Source organism: Elephantulus edwardii, unplaced genomic scaffold, assembly GCF_000299155.1.
Source record: "Elephantulus edwardii isolate Elephantulus edwardi_28Jun2011 unplaced genomic scaffold, EleEdw1.0 scaffold00369, whole genome shotgun sequence".
NCBI lineage: Eukaryota > Metazoa > Chordata > Mammalia > Macroscelidea > Macroscelididae > Elephantulus > Elephantulus edwardii.
The window spans coordinates 1,271,000-1,291,251 of record NW_006400119.1 but is presented as its reverse complement, the minus strand read 5'-3'; the positions used below and the strand labels follow the sequence as shown (position 1 = coordinate 1,291,251).

At 38.1% G+C, this 20,252-nt stretch overlaps 1 protein-coding gene across 1 annotated transcript in view; it reads left to right on the top strand.

Annotated features, from left to right (window-relative positions):
• The window catches only part of LRP2 (low density lipoprotein receptor-related protein 2), a 137,420-nt gene that overhangs the window by 32,703 nt on the left and 84,465 nt on the right, over positions 1–20,252 (top strand). The window contains exons 12-26 of the mRNA XM_006902120.1: positions 453–676; positions 1,422–1,628; positions 3,103–3,305; positions 4,585–4,725; positions 5,455–5,658; positions 8,929–9,121; positions 9,384–9,509; positions 10,159–10,289; positions 12,063–12,200; positions 12,574–12,855; positions 14,587–14,826; positions 16,107–16,226; positions 16,348–16,464; positions 18,224–18,601; positions 19,711–19,959. Coding sequence (XP_006902182.1) covers positions 453–676; positions 1,422–1,628; positions 3,103–3,305; positions 4,585–4,725; positions 5,455–5,658; positions 8,929–9,121; positions 9,384–9,509; positions 10,159–10,289; positions 12,063–12,200; positions 12,574–12,855; positions 14,587–14,826; positions 16,107–16,226; positions 16,348–16,464; positions 18,224–18,601; positions 19,711–19,959 — 2,953 coding nt within the window. The remainder of the gene's footprint in view (positions 1–452; positions 677–1,421; positions 1,629–3,102; positions 3,306–4,584; positions 4,726–5,454; positions 5,659–8,928; positions 9,122–9,383; positions 9,510–10,158; positions 10,290–12,062; positions 12,201–12,573; positions 12,856–14,586; positions 14,827–16,106; positions 16,227–16,347; positions 16,465–18,223; positions 18,602–19,710; positions 19,960–20,252) is intronic.

Below are 20,252 nucleotides of genomic sequence, written 5' to 3'. Positions count from 1 at the left end.
ATACTTTGGAAGGTGGAGGGACAGCAAAAGAGAGGAAGACCCTCCACCAGAGAGATTGACGTAGTGACTGTAGCAGTGGGCTTGGATATGTTAATGATTGTGAGGATGGCATTGAATGGGACAGGGTTCAAGTTTAGTGGTTTATAGGGTTGCTACAAGTTGTACTTGACCTAATAACACCTAACAAAAACAACAACAGCAGCAGCAGCAGCAGCAGCAATAACTATCTCCTAGGGTTGCTGAGAGCTAAATGAGATACTTCTTGTTAAGCTCCACATATTGTGTACTTTTTTCAAGATTAGGTTTGATGTTAATTTAACCTTGCTTTTGATAAAATTGTGCTTTTTCTCCCTTACTATTAAGAAAAGAAAACACAGACATATTTAAAAAAGAAATGAATGGATACGTTGAATAAAGTACTTCACATGAAAATTTATATTTTCCCCCCTCAGGTTTTTTCAATTGACATGAACAGTTTAATTATCCAAGAAGTTCTCAATGTTTCTATTGAGGATTCAGAGCATTTGGCTGTCGACTGGATTAATAATAAACTCTATATGGTGGAGACCAGGGTCAACCGCATAGATTTGGCAAATTTAGATGGAAGTAACCGGGTTATCCTTATCAGTGAAAACTTGGGCCGTCCTAGAGGAATTGCTGTGGACCCAACTATTGGGTAAGTGATGTGGATACATACTGAGCCCCCCTCCCCATTTTAAAAATCTCTACACATCTAAAATCTATTGGGTTAATTGTAGGTTAACTCCTTTAGAGTTTATTCTCTAGAATCCATCTATATCACTATTCATAATAGCCTTTAAAGGAGTAGACTAAATAGAATTTCAATTCCGTGTAAGTTAACCAAACATACTTATTGTTAGATGCCATTTAGTCACCCACTCAGTAACTGCTGTCAGTGAGGACCAACTCATAGCTGACCCTCCACAGGGTTTCTGAGATTCTCTACCTTTCTCCCTAGGAGCCGCTGGTGAATTAAAACAGCCAGAAAGGTACAATTTTTGGGTTAGAAGGATAACTCCCTGGAGAAAATGTCCAGATCTTGCTAGGTGCCTTTAGAACTTGGAAATGTCCGTAAATGGCATGGTTTTAGGTACTGTTAGGTGCCTCTACTCATGGTCACCCTATGAGAAGGAAATGTTTTCCAGTCCTGCACTGTCTTCACAACCTCGGCTTTCTGTAAACCCACTGTTAACAGCCTCTTAGGTTTAAAGAGAAATGAAAGACAGCCAGGAAAGGAAAGATTACAGGGAGAGACTTTTTTAGTCTCTATTGTGTTCCACCTCATGATTCTCTAGTCACCTGAAGAAAATTTTAAGTAATCCAAACATAAATTCTAACCCCACCCCCATTTTCCAAGTAACCTTGTCAAATAACAGACCTCTTTCATCTTTTTTTTGTAGTTATTTATTTTTCTCAGATTGGCGGAGTCTTTCTGGGGAACCCAGAGTGGAAAGAGCTTTCATGGATGGCAGCAACCGTAAAAATTTGGTCAAGTCAAAGTTGGGATGGCCTGCTGGGATAACTCTGGATCTCGTATCAAGGCGTGTTTACTGGGTCGACTGCCGGTTTGATTACATTGAGACTGTAACTTATGATGGACTGCAAAGGTAAAAAAATATTTTCATGGTGTTGTACATTTGGAGTTTCAATTTATGAACTTGCAAAGGAGGAGACGGAAAGGACCGGGATTAAAATAATACATTTTGGTTGGCATTGCAATTATCTTTGTGTGGACATTGCTAGGAAATGACCGACTCTGAGTTTTGTTAGTTTTTCTTGTGTTCCTCAACACCCATTGATTATTATCTGAAGCATTTGTTCAGTGACTTTTCCACTTCTCTCAATCTTTATCTCTTTTCTGGTTTGCCTTATGCTTTGCTTCCAAGGACTGCCTTTGATTGGATTTATTCTACCCTAGTGTATTTCAGATTTTGGAGTATATTGTACAGCAGTATCTGAAAGTAGATTGGTAGACTGGGACATACTTTTTTCTTCATTTTCACAGTTAGCCTAGTGAGAGTTAACTTGTAGATACATCCCTTTTGATTTTTTTTTTAATTAAGACATTTTCAAATTTTTTACTTTTTAGAAGTGATTGGGTGTGAAGACTAGGAATTCCTTTCTTTTTTTTTTTCTTTTATTATTTTTTGTGTGTGTGTGAGTGTACCGTCAAATCAGATCTGACTGGTACAGGAGGAGATTGTCCCTCCTTCCCCGGCAGAGCATCTGGTGGATTCGGACCATGCACCTCTGGGAGGAATTCCTTTCTTACCTTTCCTCTGAAACTGTCCTCACAGAGAGAACTCTTACCTTTAAAAAATTTTTTTCTGTGGTTATTTTTTTTTTTGCTATTTTACAGTTATAAATATGTTTCTTTTTAAATAAAGTTTTTATTTTATACTGGTTTACTTACAAGGTTCGTATACATTGTTTTTCACACCAGATCTTTTTAATGAGACGTAAAGAACCATCAAGGGGATATTAAAGCTTGTGACTGATGCGTCACTTCTGCTCACAGTTGGCACCTGGGAGTTCTGGAATTTGTTAAGTGGACCATGTTACTGAGTGCAACCTTAGACGTTTAGTTGGGTTCTAAACTTTCATTTGTAGTCCCAACTTTATACTCATTCCTGTTCCCTAATTTCTTAGAAATGATCAGTGTGCATATAATTTCTGAAGGCATCAGACTTCCAAACCTGGGTTATTCTCGTTATTTTGTGGAATTTAAAATGCTTGCTGTTCCATACCTTAGCCCTGCATAAGGAAACAGCCAGAAACGAAAGACTTGAATGAACTAGTATGAATTGTTGAATGGATAACCAACTTAATCACAATTTTTAAAAATCCTTAAGAATTTTTTTTCCCTGGAGATAATTAAAATTATTAACAAATTTTGATGGAAAAACCATGTACCTCTTAAAATTTGTTTCATATACTATGTGTATTTTTTATATGTTCTATATTTTCTCTATGTACTTCATGTAATAAGATACTTTTTTAGCTTTTTAGGCATTTTATTGACCTACTTTTCAGTTAAAATAAGGCAAAACAATAAAAAAAAATCCTATGTTTTTATAACAGGAAGACAGTAACTTATGGAGGCACTGCCATTCCTCATCCCTATGGAATAACCTTGTTTGAAGATCAAATATTCTTTACTGATTGGACAAAGATGGCTGTAATGAAGGCAAACAAGTTTACAGAACCAAACCCACAAGTATATTACCATTCCTCCCTGAGGCCTTATGGAGTGACTGTTTACCATTCTGTCAGACAGCCCAAAGGTAAGGTCCAGATCCACTGAAACTATGCTCAATACTAAAAAGCTTTCTCAAAGCTTATGTCAAAATGATAAGGGACTTAGAGGCTGTTTTCAAAATAGATATTGCGTTTACCTTGAGCAGTAAAAAAAATGAGCATTCTAGAACCAATTATTTATTGACCAAAATATTTGTTGAGATCTGCAAGTGATGGGACATAGGAGCAAAGAAAACAGTAAAAATGCCTATCCTCATTCTGCTGTTAGAAGTCTTTTTTAGCCCTCTAGTGAAATAATTGGGGGAACTGATGACCAACAGAAGAAAAAGACATGCCTTGTTTCTGGTGGTATCGTTTATCAATGGTGCTACTCATTTATCAATGAAGAAAAATGTTCTGGCAAAAGATTAATACTGGTTAATCTTTTGTATTCCAGTCTGTTATGTTTGTGTTTATGTTTTAAGTAGAACTTTCACATACCTATTTGAACTCTATAGAACCCCTTTCAATATGTTGGTACAATGTTTACTACTGATGAACAGTGAGTTAGAGGAAGACATTTAGCTTGTCATGTGAGGAAATGGAGGAAAGTTGATTTGGGAAGCAACAAAACGAACAGAACTCCACTGTTTGAGAAATGATTAATTTAGATGAATTCTCAAAGTAGTCATCCTGGAAAAATGCATCCTCACTGTACATTCACAGCCTGTCAGTGGATATACAGTGAGTCTTCAGAGTTGCTACATTGAAGATAATCTTTGAATATTTTGAAGGAAGTATGAGGTCATTTGTATTGAGACATATGTTTAGAAGTTTGGAATCTAATCAGAATCCTAATTTAGCTGAGTAATCAGGCAGGTTGTCTAACCTTTCTCAGCTTGGTTTCCTCTAACAGTTGGATGCTCGCAAAATAAGCATTTGGTGAGTGATAGTTTCTGTGTTAAAAATAGTAAAAATAGCATTACGGTTTTCTTTGGCAGTTATTTCTGATCTCTGGAACTAAAAGACATGATGATTATGGCAAAAAAAAGAACCACAATAGTCAATCAGTTGCAGTTTATTTTATTGTTGCTTTCGCTTGTTCTTTTTTTATTTTTTTGCAACTAGTAAGTTGAGAGCAATGGTGTTGGGAAGGGTCAGTGCACCACATATGGAATGCATACATTCAGTAATGAGAGTGATATTTCCTTAGGGGTTTACCTGTGGAGTTCAAATGGACTTGAGTTTTGTCAATTTTATTTTCTAATTCTTGGATAACTATGCATTTCTAATTTCATTTTAACTCCATGCATTTTCTAACTTCAGTTCCGAATCCTTGTGGCAATAACAACGGAGGCTGTGAACAGATCTGCGTCATCAGTCATATATCAGATAATAATGGTCTGGGTTACCGCTGTAAGTGCACTTTTGGCTTTGACCTGGCTGCAGATCATCACCACTGTGTTGGTAAGAGATTGGGCTCTCGTTCTGGCAGCACTTGCCTGTATGTACTTCCCCAAACAACTGCTGCTTTTGGCCCGGTCTAGTTCCTCACTTTACCTCTTCACTGGAGATCAGCTTTCTGTAGTCTGCCAGTTCTCCCTCCTGTAAATATGGAGGAATGTCTAACAACAAGAAGTAATGTTTAAAATAGATAAACCGGGAAGGAGAATAAGCAAAAGAGTAAGAGCAAAGGATAAGCAAAACAGTTTCTTCTAGTGATTGTTAACATTTACTTAATATCTACTAACCGTTAGGCATTACTTTCAGTGCTTTATATGAACTTTCAACTTTAGTATCATTATCATTTTATAGGTTACTTGCCTACCAGTGTTACATGTCAAGAATATATAGCAGCTCCTGGGTTGGGTCATTTAGTTGCTATTTATTTAAAATCATAGGTTTTCAAAACATCACAAAATATCTTTTTTGAAACACCTACTCTTCTTTCTAGGGGCCAGGCAAGAACACAAGTAGTTCAGTTGAAATTGTTTTAGAAATTAGCATGTAGGGAGAGAAGCCTCTTTTATATAAATCCCAGGGATACATTTTTTCCTAGCTATTTTCTCCAACTGAATTTCCCACACTGTCATACACATTTTAGAATCCTAAGCTGTGCTTTCTGATAGTGTCTCTGGGGTTTGGGAAGCTTAAGGACCACACCTGTAACTGACTGGTACTTCTTTCCTCTTACAGCTGTTAGTAAGTTCCTGCTCTTTTCATCCCAAGTGTCCATACGAGGAATCCCACCCAACATCTCATCCCAGGAAGATGTTATAATTCCAGTGACAAGAAAATATTCCTACTTTGTTGGCCTTGATTATTGGGCCCAGGAGAAAGCGATCTTTTTTACAGATTTTGCACAAGATACAATTTGTAAACAAAATATTGATGGCACAGGTAAGGATTTTTTTCCCCTTCATATTTTTGCCTATGAATTTGTAATAAATAGTAATGGCATCCACTTCCTAAGCTTTCTTTTAAAAGAAATGTAGTCAAAGCAAACACATCTTATTTTTCTAAACAACTTACAAATGAAGATATATTTTAGCAATGGAAAAAGTTTAACCTAAAAGTGGTTTTAACATAAGGTATATGAAATCTATAAATAGGTTAATTCCATGTTCTGGCAGACAGATTGATCAAATGAGATAACTTGTCATTATGATATGCCGGAATGTTTTTGCTAATAGCTGTCCTGTAATGATTTTTGTAATTTTAAAATGTCACTTGGTATACCATCTATTCCTGGGGCCTTATTTTTTGCTGTTTCCTTCAAAGCAGCCTGAATTCTTCCTTCATCACCATAGGCTCTTGCTCATATGTTGTTTCATTAAATTCTTCTGTGTCTGCCAATTCCTTAGGATACAGTGACTCAGTATATTCTTTCCATCTTCTTTTAATAATTCCTGGATCTTTTAACATTCTGCCCAAAATATCCTTAAGTATAGCAACTCGAAGTTTGAATTTGTTCTTCAGTTCCTTGAGCTTAAGTAATGCTGCATGAGTTCAGCCCTTTTTATTTTCTGACTCCAGCTCCTTGCATGTTTCATTGTAATATTTTACTTCGTCATCCCACACTAAATTTTGAAATCTTCTGTTCAGCTCTTTAGTATCTTGAATTCTTCCTTGTGCTTGGTTTCTCTACATTCCAGTGCAATCTTCAGAGTTTCTTCTGACATCCATTTTGGTCTTTTCTTCCTCTTCTGTCTTTGTAATGACCATTTGCACTCTTCTTGGACGATACCTTTGACATCCTCCCACAACTCATCTGGTCTCTGTTCATTAGTGTTCAAGGCCTCAAACCTGTTCCTGAGATGGTTCTGAAATTCAGGTGGGATAGACTCAAAGTCATATTTTGGTTCCCGTGGATTCAGTTTAATTTTCTTCAGCTTCAGCTTGAACTTGCATATGAGTAGTTGGTGGTCTGTCCCACAATCAGCTCCTGGCCTAGTTTTCACAGCTGATGTTGAGCTTCTCCAGCGGTTCTTTTCACAGATGTAATCAGTCAGATTCCTATGCGTACCATCAGGTGAAATCCATGCATATAACTTGCATTTATGTCTCTTAAAAAACTTATTTGTAATGAATAAGTCATTGATTGTGCAAAATTCAATCATTCTATCTCCAGCTTCATTTCTGTCAAAAAATAAGGCCCCAGGAATAGATGGTATACCAATTGACATATTTCAGCTAACAGATGCTGCCCTAGACTTGCTCACCAAGTTGTGCCAGGAAATCTGGAGAACAACCACTTGTCCAACTGACTGGAAGAGATCTATATTTGTTCCCATTCCCAAGAAGGGTGACCCAACAGAGTGTGGAAACTATAGAATAATATCATTGATTTCACATGCAAGCAAGATTCTACTGAAGATTATCCAGAGTATGAGTAGCACGCGATTCAATGGCACATAACAACAACATTTCATGTGACATTTACTATAATATTGTAGTGGACTAAAATTCTGTTAAAATCTCCACCAAGATCAATTATGATTAGTCACATTGTGGAGTGCTTTATTGCATGGTGACATGGTGTCTAAGTTACCCTAGTGCTGCTGTAACACAAATAATTCAATGCATGGTTTTGAGGAATAGTTTAGGAAGTTATAAATCCAAAATAAGGGCACCAGCTCTAGGGAAATTTACTGTCTTTGCTTTGGGGGAAGATTCTTATTTCTTTTTGGCTTCTATTCCCGGGCTCCTTAACTCATGGAATGGATTTCTGCTCTTTTATATTTTGAAAGAGATTGACGTTCATAATTTTTCATTATCATGGGCGTTGGGATTTATAATACATGTTTTTTGGGGGGCAGTCCAGAACAGTAGGAAGGAGTGTCATATGGAAATGAAGATCTCAGGAGGCTGGAATCACACAGTATCATTAATCATAAATATTCTGAGGTTCTTTGAGGAATGAGTGCTTCGTGACTATGTGACTTCCCACAAGGAAGATTAATGAGTGAACCTGAAAGTCACTGTGCCAGTCTGTCCTGTTGAAAGTCCTCCTTTCTTCACCAACCCTCCACTTTTCCCAGCATGCTCTTCTTCCCCAGAGACTGACTTCTGATAATATGCTTAAACTGTGTGAGACCCCCTTGCTTCTAAGCAGCATGTTAGCTGCACATCTTCAGATTTGTTTATCTTAGGATTCCCTCCCCCTTTCTTTTTTGTTTGTCTTAATTTCTTAATGCTGTTGGAATAGGAATTCTACAAATGAGTGATTTTTAATGAACAGTAATTTGTTTTCTCACAGAAAACCTAGTATAGGGCATTGACTGGGTAAAAGTGTTTTTTGCTTTTCAGCTTCGGCTCCTGGGCTCCTTTTTTGTACATCTCTCTCTCTCTCCCCCTCCCCCCTTCCTCCTTCCCTTCTTTTTCCCTCCCCCCTCTCATGTTCTCTCTCTCTCTCTCTCTCTCCTGTAGGCATCTCACAGGTGAGCTTTGGTTGACTTGGCAAAACTGGAATTTTCATCCTGCCTTTTATCAACTTGCTGAGCATAATGCCTTTTAAAATATTCTTATATTCAGTGGTAGTAATATGTCGCTCCATCAATTATTCCTTCTCTGAAATTGCTCTTTTTCTACTTACCTTTGCTCAAAGCATTATATGTGCCCAAGTCTCTCCCTTCCACCCCATTCCCTTTCTAGTTGTAGTTCTCTCTGTGATTTTATGAACAAACTTCTTGAAAGAAGGAGAGTTGTCTTTTATCTCCTGTGCCCAGTTTTTATTTCCTTTCTAGTTTTTTTTCTAAACTTGGCAGCCCTGTGGCCGTGAGAGACTGTTTTTGAGAGGGTTGGGCTAATACCTCCGGGTTACCCCTTGATCGTACCTGGTGGTGTCAGCTCATCAGAGTTTTCTGTGGGTGATATTTGTGTGTAGGTGAATTCAGGTATCTCTTATTAACATGCTCTGCAGTGCAATTTTTTTTTTCCTGGAAGGGAGTGAATTCAGGCTTTTCCACTCCTGGTTTTATTTATCAGAATCATATCTAGTCTTTTAAGTCCAGTTTTGAACAGTTTCTAGATTTATCTTGTGTTCTGTATTGTTGCTTAACATTTCTCCCCCTTAAGAATTCAAGTGTTTCTGAAATATGCTATAACACTGGCACAATTTGTATCTTATAATATGTATAATTTAAACTATGTTCGTCTTTTAACTTACAGGAAGAGAAATTCTCACAGCTAACAGGGTAGAAAATGTTGAAAGTTTGACTTTTGACTGGATTTCCAAGAATCTTTACTGGACAGAACCTTCCTACAGGTCTATTAGTGTTATGAGGCTAGCTGATAAATCAAGACGAGAAATAATCCGACATTTAAATAATCCAAGAGCTATTGTAGTTCATCCCATCATGGGGTGAGTGTGAGCATGTTTTCCTACAAGTTTGAATATTTTGTACAGCCTTTGAAAAGTGATGCCATAAGGTTTGACAAGTTGAACTCTATAACAGCTTGAACTGTATAAACTAATTTTGGAATAAAAAAGTAATGCATTTATGCTTATGACTTTCCTCCACTTTTTGATAATAGAATTTGTAATTATCCACTAAATCTGGAAAGCAATCTGCTAAGCAGGTCCTCTGTACCAGAGTTCTTGATTTATTACCTCATTTTTTCAGATATCTATTTTGGACTGATTGGTTCCGCCCTGCTAAAATTATGAGAGCATGGAGTGATGGATCTCATGCTGTACCGATAGTAAACACTACTCTTGGATGGCCCAATGGGTTGGCCATAGATTGGAGGTGAGTAGGAATTCTCTTCATTACTGGGTTGGTTAGCTGGAAAGAAGTCTAAAAGCATTCAAGAGTATTCTCAGGATATTGGTAGAGGAAGTCAGTGGGGAGGAGGTGAGTCCTGAACCTTCCTACTGGGAGCAGCTTAAGGATAGGATAGTTTCTAGGATACAGACAAGAAAGAAACACTGTAAGTGCCATTTTGTCTGTTTTCACCTCATAGCATAGACTGTGGTCTTTACAAGAGCACATAGATAGGTCTTTACCTGCACAATCACTGGGTGGATTTGAACCACCAGCCTTTTAGTTAGCAACAGAACACTTAACCTTTGCTTACCAAGATTCTTAAAGATAGATCACTATTAGTGTTTTTTCTTAACTTGACAATTTCACAAGGAAAAAGCTTTCTGAGACACTAAATTGAGAACCATTTTGTGGAAATATTTCATTCTGGGGAGGATCTTGGTGATCCATGGTGTTAATTTCTTAAAAGAAATGAAAATTCTTAAAAGTTGAAAACTTCTGAGGGAATAGGAAGGGTGAGGGCAAGTTTAATAACCATGTCAACTAAGCACACTGTCTTTTAATGCCTTGCGTGTAAAGGTTGCTCTGCTAGTTTCTGGATCACCACAGCTAACAAAGTATTTTGCTATTTCAGTGCTTTACGATTGTACTGGGTAGATGCCTTTTTTGACAAACTTGAGCACAGTAATTTCGATGGTTTGGATAGAAGATCCTTGGGCCATATACAACATATGGCACATCCATTTGCACTCACCGTCTCTGGAGGTATGTCTGAAACAGCACAACTGTGAGTTTTAACAGTGTGCTCATCTTCCCAAATTTCCAGGAAGGCTGATCCTGTTAGAACAGGAGGATGAAAAAGTTTGTCTACTGAATATTTCATGTTGCGTATGCTTTCTTTGGGATGCATGCAGATAATATGAACAATTTATAGGAATAATAGTTTCTTTGTTGAGGTTAGATGTTGTTTGACTGAATCAACTATTGTGACCCTGTCAACAGTAGATCTGAACCTTGGCCTCTCCTGTGCCATCCCCATCATCTCTGATACACTGGAACCCATTGTGACAGTCACTGCATCAATCCATCTTGTTGAGGGTCTTCCTCTCCCTTTGACTTTATACTTTTCCTAGCATGACGTCTTTTTATTAGTATGGCTTCTCCTGCCAACATGCCCATAGTATTCGAGATGAAACTTCGCCATTCTCACCTCCAAGAAGCACCCTGGTTGCACTTTCTCTAAGCCATACTCGTTGGACAATTTGTTGTCACATGAGAACATTATAAAATGTAAAATTTCCTCTGCTCAGTGCTGGAGTGCTTTGGGATTGAATAATTTCTGTACCCTTTGGCTTCATCAAATGGAAGCATCTGAGTACATAGCATCCTCAAATTATAATAATAATAATTGGTTTCACTGTCATTCATTGTGGATTTGTTATGGAATGTTCTATTATTGCTCGATGCTCTTGAAATTCTGAATCTTTTAAAATGAAATTAGTAAACTTTTCATCTATTTAAGCATACTAAGGTAATTTCTTAAAGAGAGGGAATGAAATTCAGTCTTTGCAATTGACTGAATAGTTACTGATTAGGCCTGATCAAATTTGTATCATTCTAGGCATTTTTTAAAAAAGCTAATTGGATCTTTATAGTTAAGAAAGCCATTGTTGATGAGAAAAAAAAATCCACCATGAGTAAAATCTTGCTTGTAAAATGTATGTCTCTACTTCCCTGCTCCAGTAGTTATATACTACTGAACAGTAGTAATGTTTGTAAAACTTTTGGAACAGGCAAGAAAAGGAACATGATTTTTGCTGTTTAAAATTTTGACCATTCTTCTTTGGTAAGGTATTGTTTGTATATTTTCACTGATGTTTTTGTTGATGTCAAAGGATACTTAATTTTGTACATTTGAGTGTAAAACTAGTATTGGGAGATAGCATCTGTAGTTGTTTTTGTGTGCCATCGAATTGGAACCAGTCCTCTGCTTACCCTCCAGTGGGTTTTCTGAGGTATTAAATAGCATGAGAGGAGCAGCTAGTGAATTTGAACCATGCACCTTTGGATTGACAGCACAGTTCATACTCTAGCTAATGATTTGTAGAAGAATATTTTTTTTAATCTATGCATGTCTAAACCAGCCATCACAATATTTCATACATACATGCATGCCTTAATCTGAACCTCATTTCCAAAGAGCCCTTCTAAGAAGTCACAGATATTTATTCTTGGTAGTTTTTGAAGATTTCTCACATATGCAAGCCTGTTTTATTTTTCCCAAAGAATTTATAAGTGAGCTATGACTAACTATTCTTTTTTAAATTTTTTTTCAAATTTATTTTATTTTATTATTTTTGTGTGCATGTACCGTCAAATCAGATCTGACTAGTACAGGAGGAGATTGCCCCTCCTTCCCCGGCAGAGCATCTGGTGGATTCGAACCGTGTGCCTCTGGGATTGTAGTTGCAGCTCCTTGCCACTAGGCCACCAGAGCTCCCCTGACTAACTATTCTAATCACCTCTTTTCTTCTTTAGAGTATGTATTTTTTACTGACTGGAGACTGGGTGCTATTGTTCGAGTTAGAAAAACTGATGGTGGGGCGCAGACCATTATCCGGAAAGGCATCAGTAACATAATGCACGTGAAATCTTATGATGCTGATATACAGAGTGGTAAGTGATATTACCAAGTTCTCTTGTATGATTTTTCCTTGATAGAGTGGTTACTTTTTCCTCTAAATACCTATATTATTTAATATAGCTACTGATAGTTTTAGGTTCCTATTACACACAGTAAATAAAAGTATGGACCCTAGAAGTATTGTATGCTTAGTTTCAGGGACATAATTTTTTTTCTTTTAGTAAGCAATATTTCGTATTTTAGTAGAGTTTTACATTTTCATATTGATATCCAGAAGGAAGCTACTTTTAGTAGTTGAGTGTGAAAAATGTTCTTATTTTCCTTTATCACCAAACCTGTTCCAATCAAGTAGCAAAATATGTTTATCTATTTATCTTTGTGTCTCTGTGCTTTTGGGTTTTTTAGGTTCTAATTTCTGCAATCAACCCACCATACCTAATGGCGACTGCAGCCACTTCTGCTTCCCGGTACCGAATTTCCAGCGAGTATGTGGTTGCCCCTATGGAATGACCCTGAGTTCTGACCATATCACCTGCATACCAAACCCATCTCAAGAACCACCAACAGAGCAGTGTGGCATGTTTTCCTTTTCCTGCAGCAATGGACGATGTGTGTCCATTCAGGATGAGTGTGATGGATTTGATGACTGCCATGATAACAGTGATGAAATTCACTGTGCTACAACCAGTAAGTGATTCTACAGTGAGGCTGCCTCTTGAGAAGAACAGTGAGCGAGAGGATAGAGAGTATGCTTAAAGAAAACTACTTCACATACACACATACACATATGTGTGTGTGTGTGTGTGTGTGAAACAAATTTCTGACATGTATTCCAAAAGCTTTTAGGAAATTAGGCAATAAATAATATTCATAGGTAATGCTGAAAGTACTTGCTAGCATTGATCTGGGCCTAATTGTCTATGAAAATGCAGAAGGCAGAGTAGCCCAAATAATAATTTAAAAAAAGAGGCAAAATAAAAAGGAAAGAATTCTTACCAAGGTGAGATTATTGTTGTTGTTGTGTACTGTCGAGTTGGAACTGATTCATAGTTGATCATTCAGTGAGCTTTCAGAGGTAGTTCAATCGCATGGAAAGAGATTGTCCGTCTTTCTCTGCTAGAACAGTTGATGGATTTGAACCAAATACCTTTGGGATGATAGTGAAGCTCCTTACCATTGGTAATCAGAGCTCCCTGAAATGAGATTAGTAGTCATGTTGTTGTTGTTAGGTGCTGTCGAGTCATAGATGACTCATAGCGACCCTATGAACGAAAGGCCTGAGCACTGTTCGTACATAGAGTTTCTGGAGGCAAGCCATTTCGGAAGTGCATGATGCCGCTCCTGCTTCCAGGCTTGTTAGTTGGGAAGCTCCAGAAAACACTGTCCACCATGGGTGCCCATTACCACATTTGGCACATCACTGTCACAGTCTTCAGCATCACAGCAACCACTAGTTACCTCTGTACAGCAACGCACAGACCAGTGCTATATATTAGTGGTCATAACATATCTTTTTTGAAAGAAAAAAGCTTGAAAGGTTTGAAAAAAAGGTCTGACTTTTTCTAAAAATTCTAATTTTTTTCATTCTTAGTGAAAGCACATTTTTCCCCCCTAAATATTTTATTTATTTGCACTGTTTTTTAGGGAGCTCTAGGGAACTCTGATAACCTAGTAGTAAGAAACTGTGCTGCAATCCCAAAGGTACTCAGTTCATATCTGCTAGGTACTCCACAAGAGAAGGATGGGCAGTCTCCTCATGTATGATTTTCTGCCTCTGAAAACCCACTGGAGGATCAGCTATGGGTTGATTCTGACTCAATGGCACATGATAACAACAGGTGGTATGGTGCGTAGGGAGCTGCTCTGTTAACCCAAACGTGGTACCTCTCTGCGGTGGCTATTCCCTCTGGTGCAACTCAGAAAGCCTCCTGGAGGGTTAGCTAGGAGTCTGCTGAGATGGCAATAAAACATGCACTCTTCTCAATGCACGGTTTTGAGGTTTTTATGGGCAAAATAGGAATTATGGCAGGAGGAAGTACAGCTTAGAAATACACCTTAGCATCATATCAACTAGAACGTATATCTTGGGCAGGTTTCTCATCTGAAAAATGCAATATTCTAAAATAATGACAAAATGATGATTTTTGTCATCACTTGATTCACATTGCTTCTTTTGTATGATATTTTCATTGATGTGAGAATTGGACCCACCCAGATTTGCTTTGGAAGACAAGCCCAAAGACCTACTTCAGAAAGGTCATAGCCATGAAAACTCTACAGAGCAGTTCTAATCTGCACACTTGAAGGCACCATGAGTTGCAGCTGATTCAACAGCAGCTAACAACAGTTACCAAAGTCAAAGAAAGTCATAAAGCTGACAAGAAAGACTTGTTAAGAACCCATTTGGTTTTGTTGCAGATAATACCTGTGCATCTACTGCATTCCGTTGTCCCGATGGGCAGTGCATCCCTTCCACCTGGCGCTGTGACCAACAAAATGACTGTACCGATGGTAGTGATGAGCAGAACTGCCCGACTCGAAGGCCTGTCTCCTGTTCTGCAAACCAGTTCGCCTGTGGTAATAACAGGTGTATTCCAAAGAACTGGGTCTGTGACACAGATAATGACTGTTGGGATGGATCTGATGAAAAGGATTGCAGTAAGTTTTGAACTTATTTCTCTTGCTTGGTCAGCCTAGTGAAAAGATGATTTAGACTTCAAATAGGACTCACACATTATGCTCGGCTCCTTAGTCTTTTTGTCCCATCTGTCAGTTTTATAGCCTATGCCAGTAGGCTACAAAAACAACGGCATGTGCCTCCATATGGGATAGTTATAATCTATCCATAAGTACATAGAGTATCCGTAAGTATAGAGTATGGAAACAATACAGTGACTAACTCTGACAAGCATTCAAGTGAAAGTAGAAAACAAGAGCATCTCAACTGCAGATACATACACGTATCCAGAGATCTGGCTGCTTGCTTCTTGTTTGATTCAGGCAAAAAGGGCAATTGAGATACCTGTTTATGTACTTCCATTTTTAACTTGTCAGTTTTGATTTCCTTTTAGTTGTCACTGTCCTCATGTCTGTCAAGCTCCTGGACTGAATTCTAGGCTGCTGGTGGTGGTTGTTGTTAAGTGCCATCGAGTTGTAGATGACTCATAGTGACTCTATGAAGGAAAGACCTGAACACTTTTATAACTTTCGTTTCAATAAATAAATAAATAAATTTTCAAAAACAACTTTCATTGTTTCTCCAAGTTCATCGAGTTTCCGAAGCAAGCTATTTCGAAAGTGGGTGCCAGTCCTGCTCCCAAGCTTGTTTTTAATCGGGAAGTTCCACCAAACACTGTCCACCATGGGTAACAATTATCACATTTGACACATCAGTATCACAGTGTTTAGTATCACAGCAACCATGAGTTACCTCTGTATAGCAAATGGACAGACCAGTGCTATACCACTTAGAAGAATGTCTGACCAAAAACAATTAAAACCAGACCTGAGGTCTGCAGATTACAATCACCCACCTTTGGCTTAGTAGCATCACTTTCTATCCACTAGACCAACAGAGCTCTCTCTATGTGAATGGTAGGGTAAATGAGTTTTATTCTGAGTCTATATTTAATGTAACTTCATGATGTGGTTGAATGACTAGCACAAATGATTTCAAGGCCACTGTAGGATTGTTTTACTTGGACTTTGAACTAAATTTGGTTTATTTTTCTCAAGGCGTAATTTGAGGTTGCTCTATGGTTTTTCTGTTCTTTCTAAAAACTGTCATAGCTTTGAGTTCTTTGGCTGATTGGAAGAAATTTTGCGTACTTGTACAACTGAGAGAAATCTTAAAGTGATTTAACATTTTTCAGTTTGGCCCTGGCAAGTGGTGAACAAGAAATAAACTGTTATGTGGTTTTGTTTTTGGATGTCATTAGACTCTACAACGACGTGCGATGTTGCTCAGTTCTCATGCCCTGATCATCGCTGTATTGACATAACTTATGTCTGTGATGGGGACAGGGATTGCGCTGATGGATCTGATGAAGTTAGTTGTGGTGAGTGGACTGATTGGCTTTTGTTCCTTTAGGATTACAAAATTGTCAGTGTATAACATGGCATAAAGTTCCCTACTCCTACCACAATCTGATTTCTAATGCTTTTCTTTTTTACCCTTAGTATATAATTGCACTGCTTCTCAATTCAAGTGTTCCAGTGGGGATCAGTGTATTAACATCATAAATGTATGTGATGGAGTGTTTGACTGCCGTGACCACTCTGACGAGGCGGGCTGTCGTAAGTACCAAGTGCTCAGATGCTTCAGTGGAAGGACTTTTTTCATTTTACCAGCATTGATCTCAAAATAATGTAGTTCTTAACATTCAGTGAAGCCTAATAGGTGTTATCAAGAAATAAAAAGGACCACTTTTAATGGTCTGCTAGCTAGATAGTTCTGAGGTGTTACTTTTCAATCTTGCTTTTTCTAGCTGATCTCAAATTATTCCTACATAAAAGAAGCTCAAATAATGATACAGTAATTTCACAGCACTGTATTTGGCATGGATCCTAATAAGTTGCGTTCTGATCGATACTATGTAGGGTGGCATGATTGTGTTTCACAAGGAAAATGAAGAATTCTTCTGTGTTGTTCTGAGGTTAAACTGCCCCTTGGCACTGACTTAAGAGTCCAGTTAGGAGGGAGTTAAGGTTTATCCTATGAAATAAGGATATCTGTCTTAAGGATCACACATCTGTCATTTTCCATAATGTGTTCTAGTTTCATTAGGTTATAATTTATTTGATGGAAACCTTGCACCATCCTGTATCTGTGTAAATTGTTCAAATGCTCTGTTGCTGTTACGTGCCATTGAGTTGGAATAATTTATAGCAGAGACTGTAAATTGCATGGGAAAAGATTGCTCATCTCTCACCCAAAGAGGAGCTGGTGGACCTACACCTCTTGCCTTTGGGTAGAAAGTGCAACTTCTTGCCTCCTGGCCATCACAGCCTATTCAAATGCTCTAGTCAGGATAAATGTGACTATTTTTTGAGGGATATGGAAAATGTTTTATTTTTTCCCCATTGCTGCACATTTTCTTCCCCTCAGCCCTCCCTGCAATGCATCCCTTTTACAAGATTGTTGTCATGCATATAATGCCTAATCATATTCTTTTCTAACAGTTCTTCCCCTCATCTGATCTAATGCAGTGTTCAGTGTTATCTATCTGCTTCCCCCCCCACCCCCCATTCTCTCCCCAATTCCCATGTCTGGCCTATTTTATAACAGTAGTGTTCTGCAATATCTGTCCTTTTGTAACTGAGATATTTTACTCAGCATAGTATCATCCAGGCTCCCCCCTGCTGTGTAATGTTCTACAAGTTCATTGTTTACAATGTGGCAAAATAATTCATTGTGTATATTTGCTGTAGTTTTTCTATCCATTCATTTGTTGATGGGCATTTGAGTTACTTCCATATCTTTGCTATTGCAAATAATGCAGCATTAAACATGGATGTGCATGCATCTTTTTGAGTGGTGGCTCAGGTTTATTTATATTCCCAGTAGTGGAATGCTGAGTTAAATGGTAGTTCTATTTCCAGCCTTTTGAGAAAGCACCAGACTACCTTCCATAATGGCCTTACCATTTTACATCCTCACTAGTAGTGAATAAGAGTTCCAGTCTCCCCACAAACTTGTCAGCATTTGTTGTTTGCTGACCTGCTGAACTTTACTATTGTTTCTGGGGATAAATTTGATTCTTGACCCTGTGCTCAAATGAGCTTTAGACACACAGGAAAAAGAGTCAGGTACTTAATAACTTCTTAAGTAGCACGTCACGTTAAAATTTATTATCAGATCCACTGATATGACATAGGAATATTTCCATGTTCCATGACATGTGAGAAGAACCTATGTTATTTTCATTTTATTAATTTTGTTTTATTTTGTGTTATTGACTTACAATGATCCACAGTCATTTTCTGTAAATCCAGACTATAAAAGAATTGAGTGAATTCCACTCACAAACCCATTTTTCACATGCTTTTTTCACAGCAACCAGGCCTCCCGGAATGTGCCACCCGCATGAATTTCAGTGCCAAGGAGATGGTGTGTGCATCCCGGACATCTGGGAGTGTGATGGGCATCCAGACTGTATCCAGGGATCCGATGAGCACCATGGCTGTTCCCCCAAGACCTGCCCTTCAACTCATTTCCATTGTGACAATGGAATGTGTATCTTCAGAGATTGGCTCTGTGATGGGGACAATGACTGCACGGATTGGAGCGATGAGAAGGAGTGTGCCACTCAGGCCTTCCATTGCCCCAGTGGGCAGTGGCAGTGCCCTGGCCACCCCATTTGTCTGAATCTGAGTGCAGTGTGCGATTCTGTCCCTGACTGCCCCAATGGGGCAGATGAGTCCCCGGTTTGCAGTAAGTTTCTTGACTATAATTTATTGGCTGCCAATTCATTCTTGCCCTAGCCTAGTTGACATCACCATTGTCACTCACGTTCTAGCATTTTTAGAAAGAAATTCCAGTTCATTGCGAGTTTAAATTTGTGTAGGGTTAATGATAATTAAATTCAAAGAAATCATCTATGGATAATAGTTCTCATTAAATCTTTGCACTTTGTTATGTGTTTTATTTCTTTTTTAAATGCCATTTCTTAGAAAACTAAGACTAAATGATTCCATTGAACTATTCAATTAAATTTGATTTTTGTTTGTAATGTGCTTGTGTGTTTTTCTGACTTTCTAATAATCAGAACTTTCCACAAAACAAATGAAGTCTGGGGTTTTGTGTTTTCTGTGATTGCAAATGCTCTGATTGGCATGTAATCCTAACTACTGTCCTTTCTTTCTTTCCTCTTTAATCAATGCCTATTCTCAGATGAACCCCAGCCAGGTATGGTGGTGAAGTATTTATAGATTCTTAGGATTTCATATGTTTTGTGTTGTTCAGAATGCCCACCTTATTTTTACTTACTCCTCCTCTTCTAGTGCATGTTCTGTATCATGACTATATTCAGTGAGAACACACTTAATGGAAATAGAGGGCACTTGTATCCCATGGATTATGAACTTTCATTGTCTGTGACTGGAAGGACTAATGGCGTATTAATGGATCTGTGCCTACTAATTCTCCAGTTAACCTTTCTATTTCCAAAGGCCTTCCAATCTGTCTCCTGTTTCTGCATTGTTAGAAGAATAGAAAAAGAAATACATGGGACACAATTTAGGGCTCTTTGCATGCTGGATTAATGATCATTGTATTTCTTAATGTCCACAATCTTTCTCTAAGTTTCTCTCATTGTGCTAAGAGTTATAAAAAAAATTGTAATGAAGAAGGTGATCCAATGATGTGAAGGTTAGTAAATTCTCAGGCAAGTTCTGAGGAAATGTTCTCTCCACTGTGAGCTCTTATATAGGCATTGTTATGTTGAAGGTGGCATGAGACTACATGACAAATGTCATCTCAGTATGACCCAAGAAAAAATGATTTCTGATTTTTCTCCTTTGTGATGTTCTGTCCTTATTTAGATATGGACAACTGCGCAGAGAATAATGGTGGCTGTACTCATGACTGTATTCAAGGACCCTATGGGGCTGAATGCTTATGTCCATTGGGTTTCTTACTGGCTAATGATTCGAAGACCTGTGAAGATGTGAATGAATGCGATCTTCGAGGCTTTTGTAGCCAGCACTGCCACAATATGAGAGGTTCTTTCCGGTGTTGGTGTGTTGAAGGCTATGTATTAGAAGGTGATGGAAGGACGTGCAGAGCTCAAGGTAACCCAACTTAAAATCCTCATATTTTTAAACTATGATTTGGCTTAGGTCATAGGAGAAGCATCCTGTTATTTCAAGATTGATACCTTCTAGCTCCTCTTTCCAGTTATACAATTGATATTATGATTTATTATTATAGTTAAGGGGTAGCAGCCAGAGAATAGAGCAGGCTTAGGATTCTTTCTAAGGATCTAACACTGTTGCTCTAGTATTTGCTCTGCCTCAGAAGTCAGGAAGGGGAAATAAAAAAAGAGGAAGGCAAGGAGGTATAATTTGAAAAGTTTTCTTACATG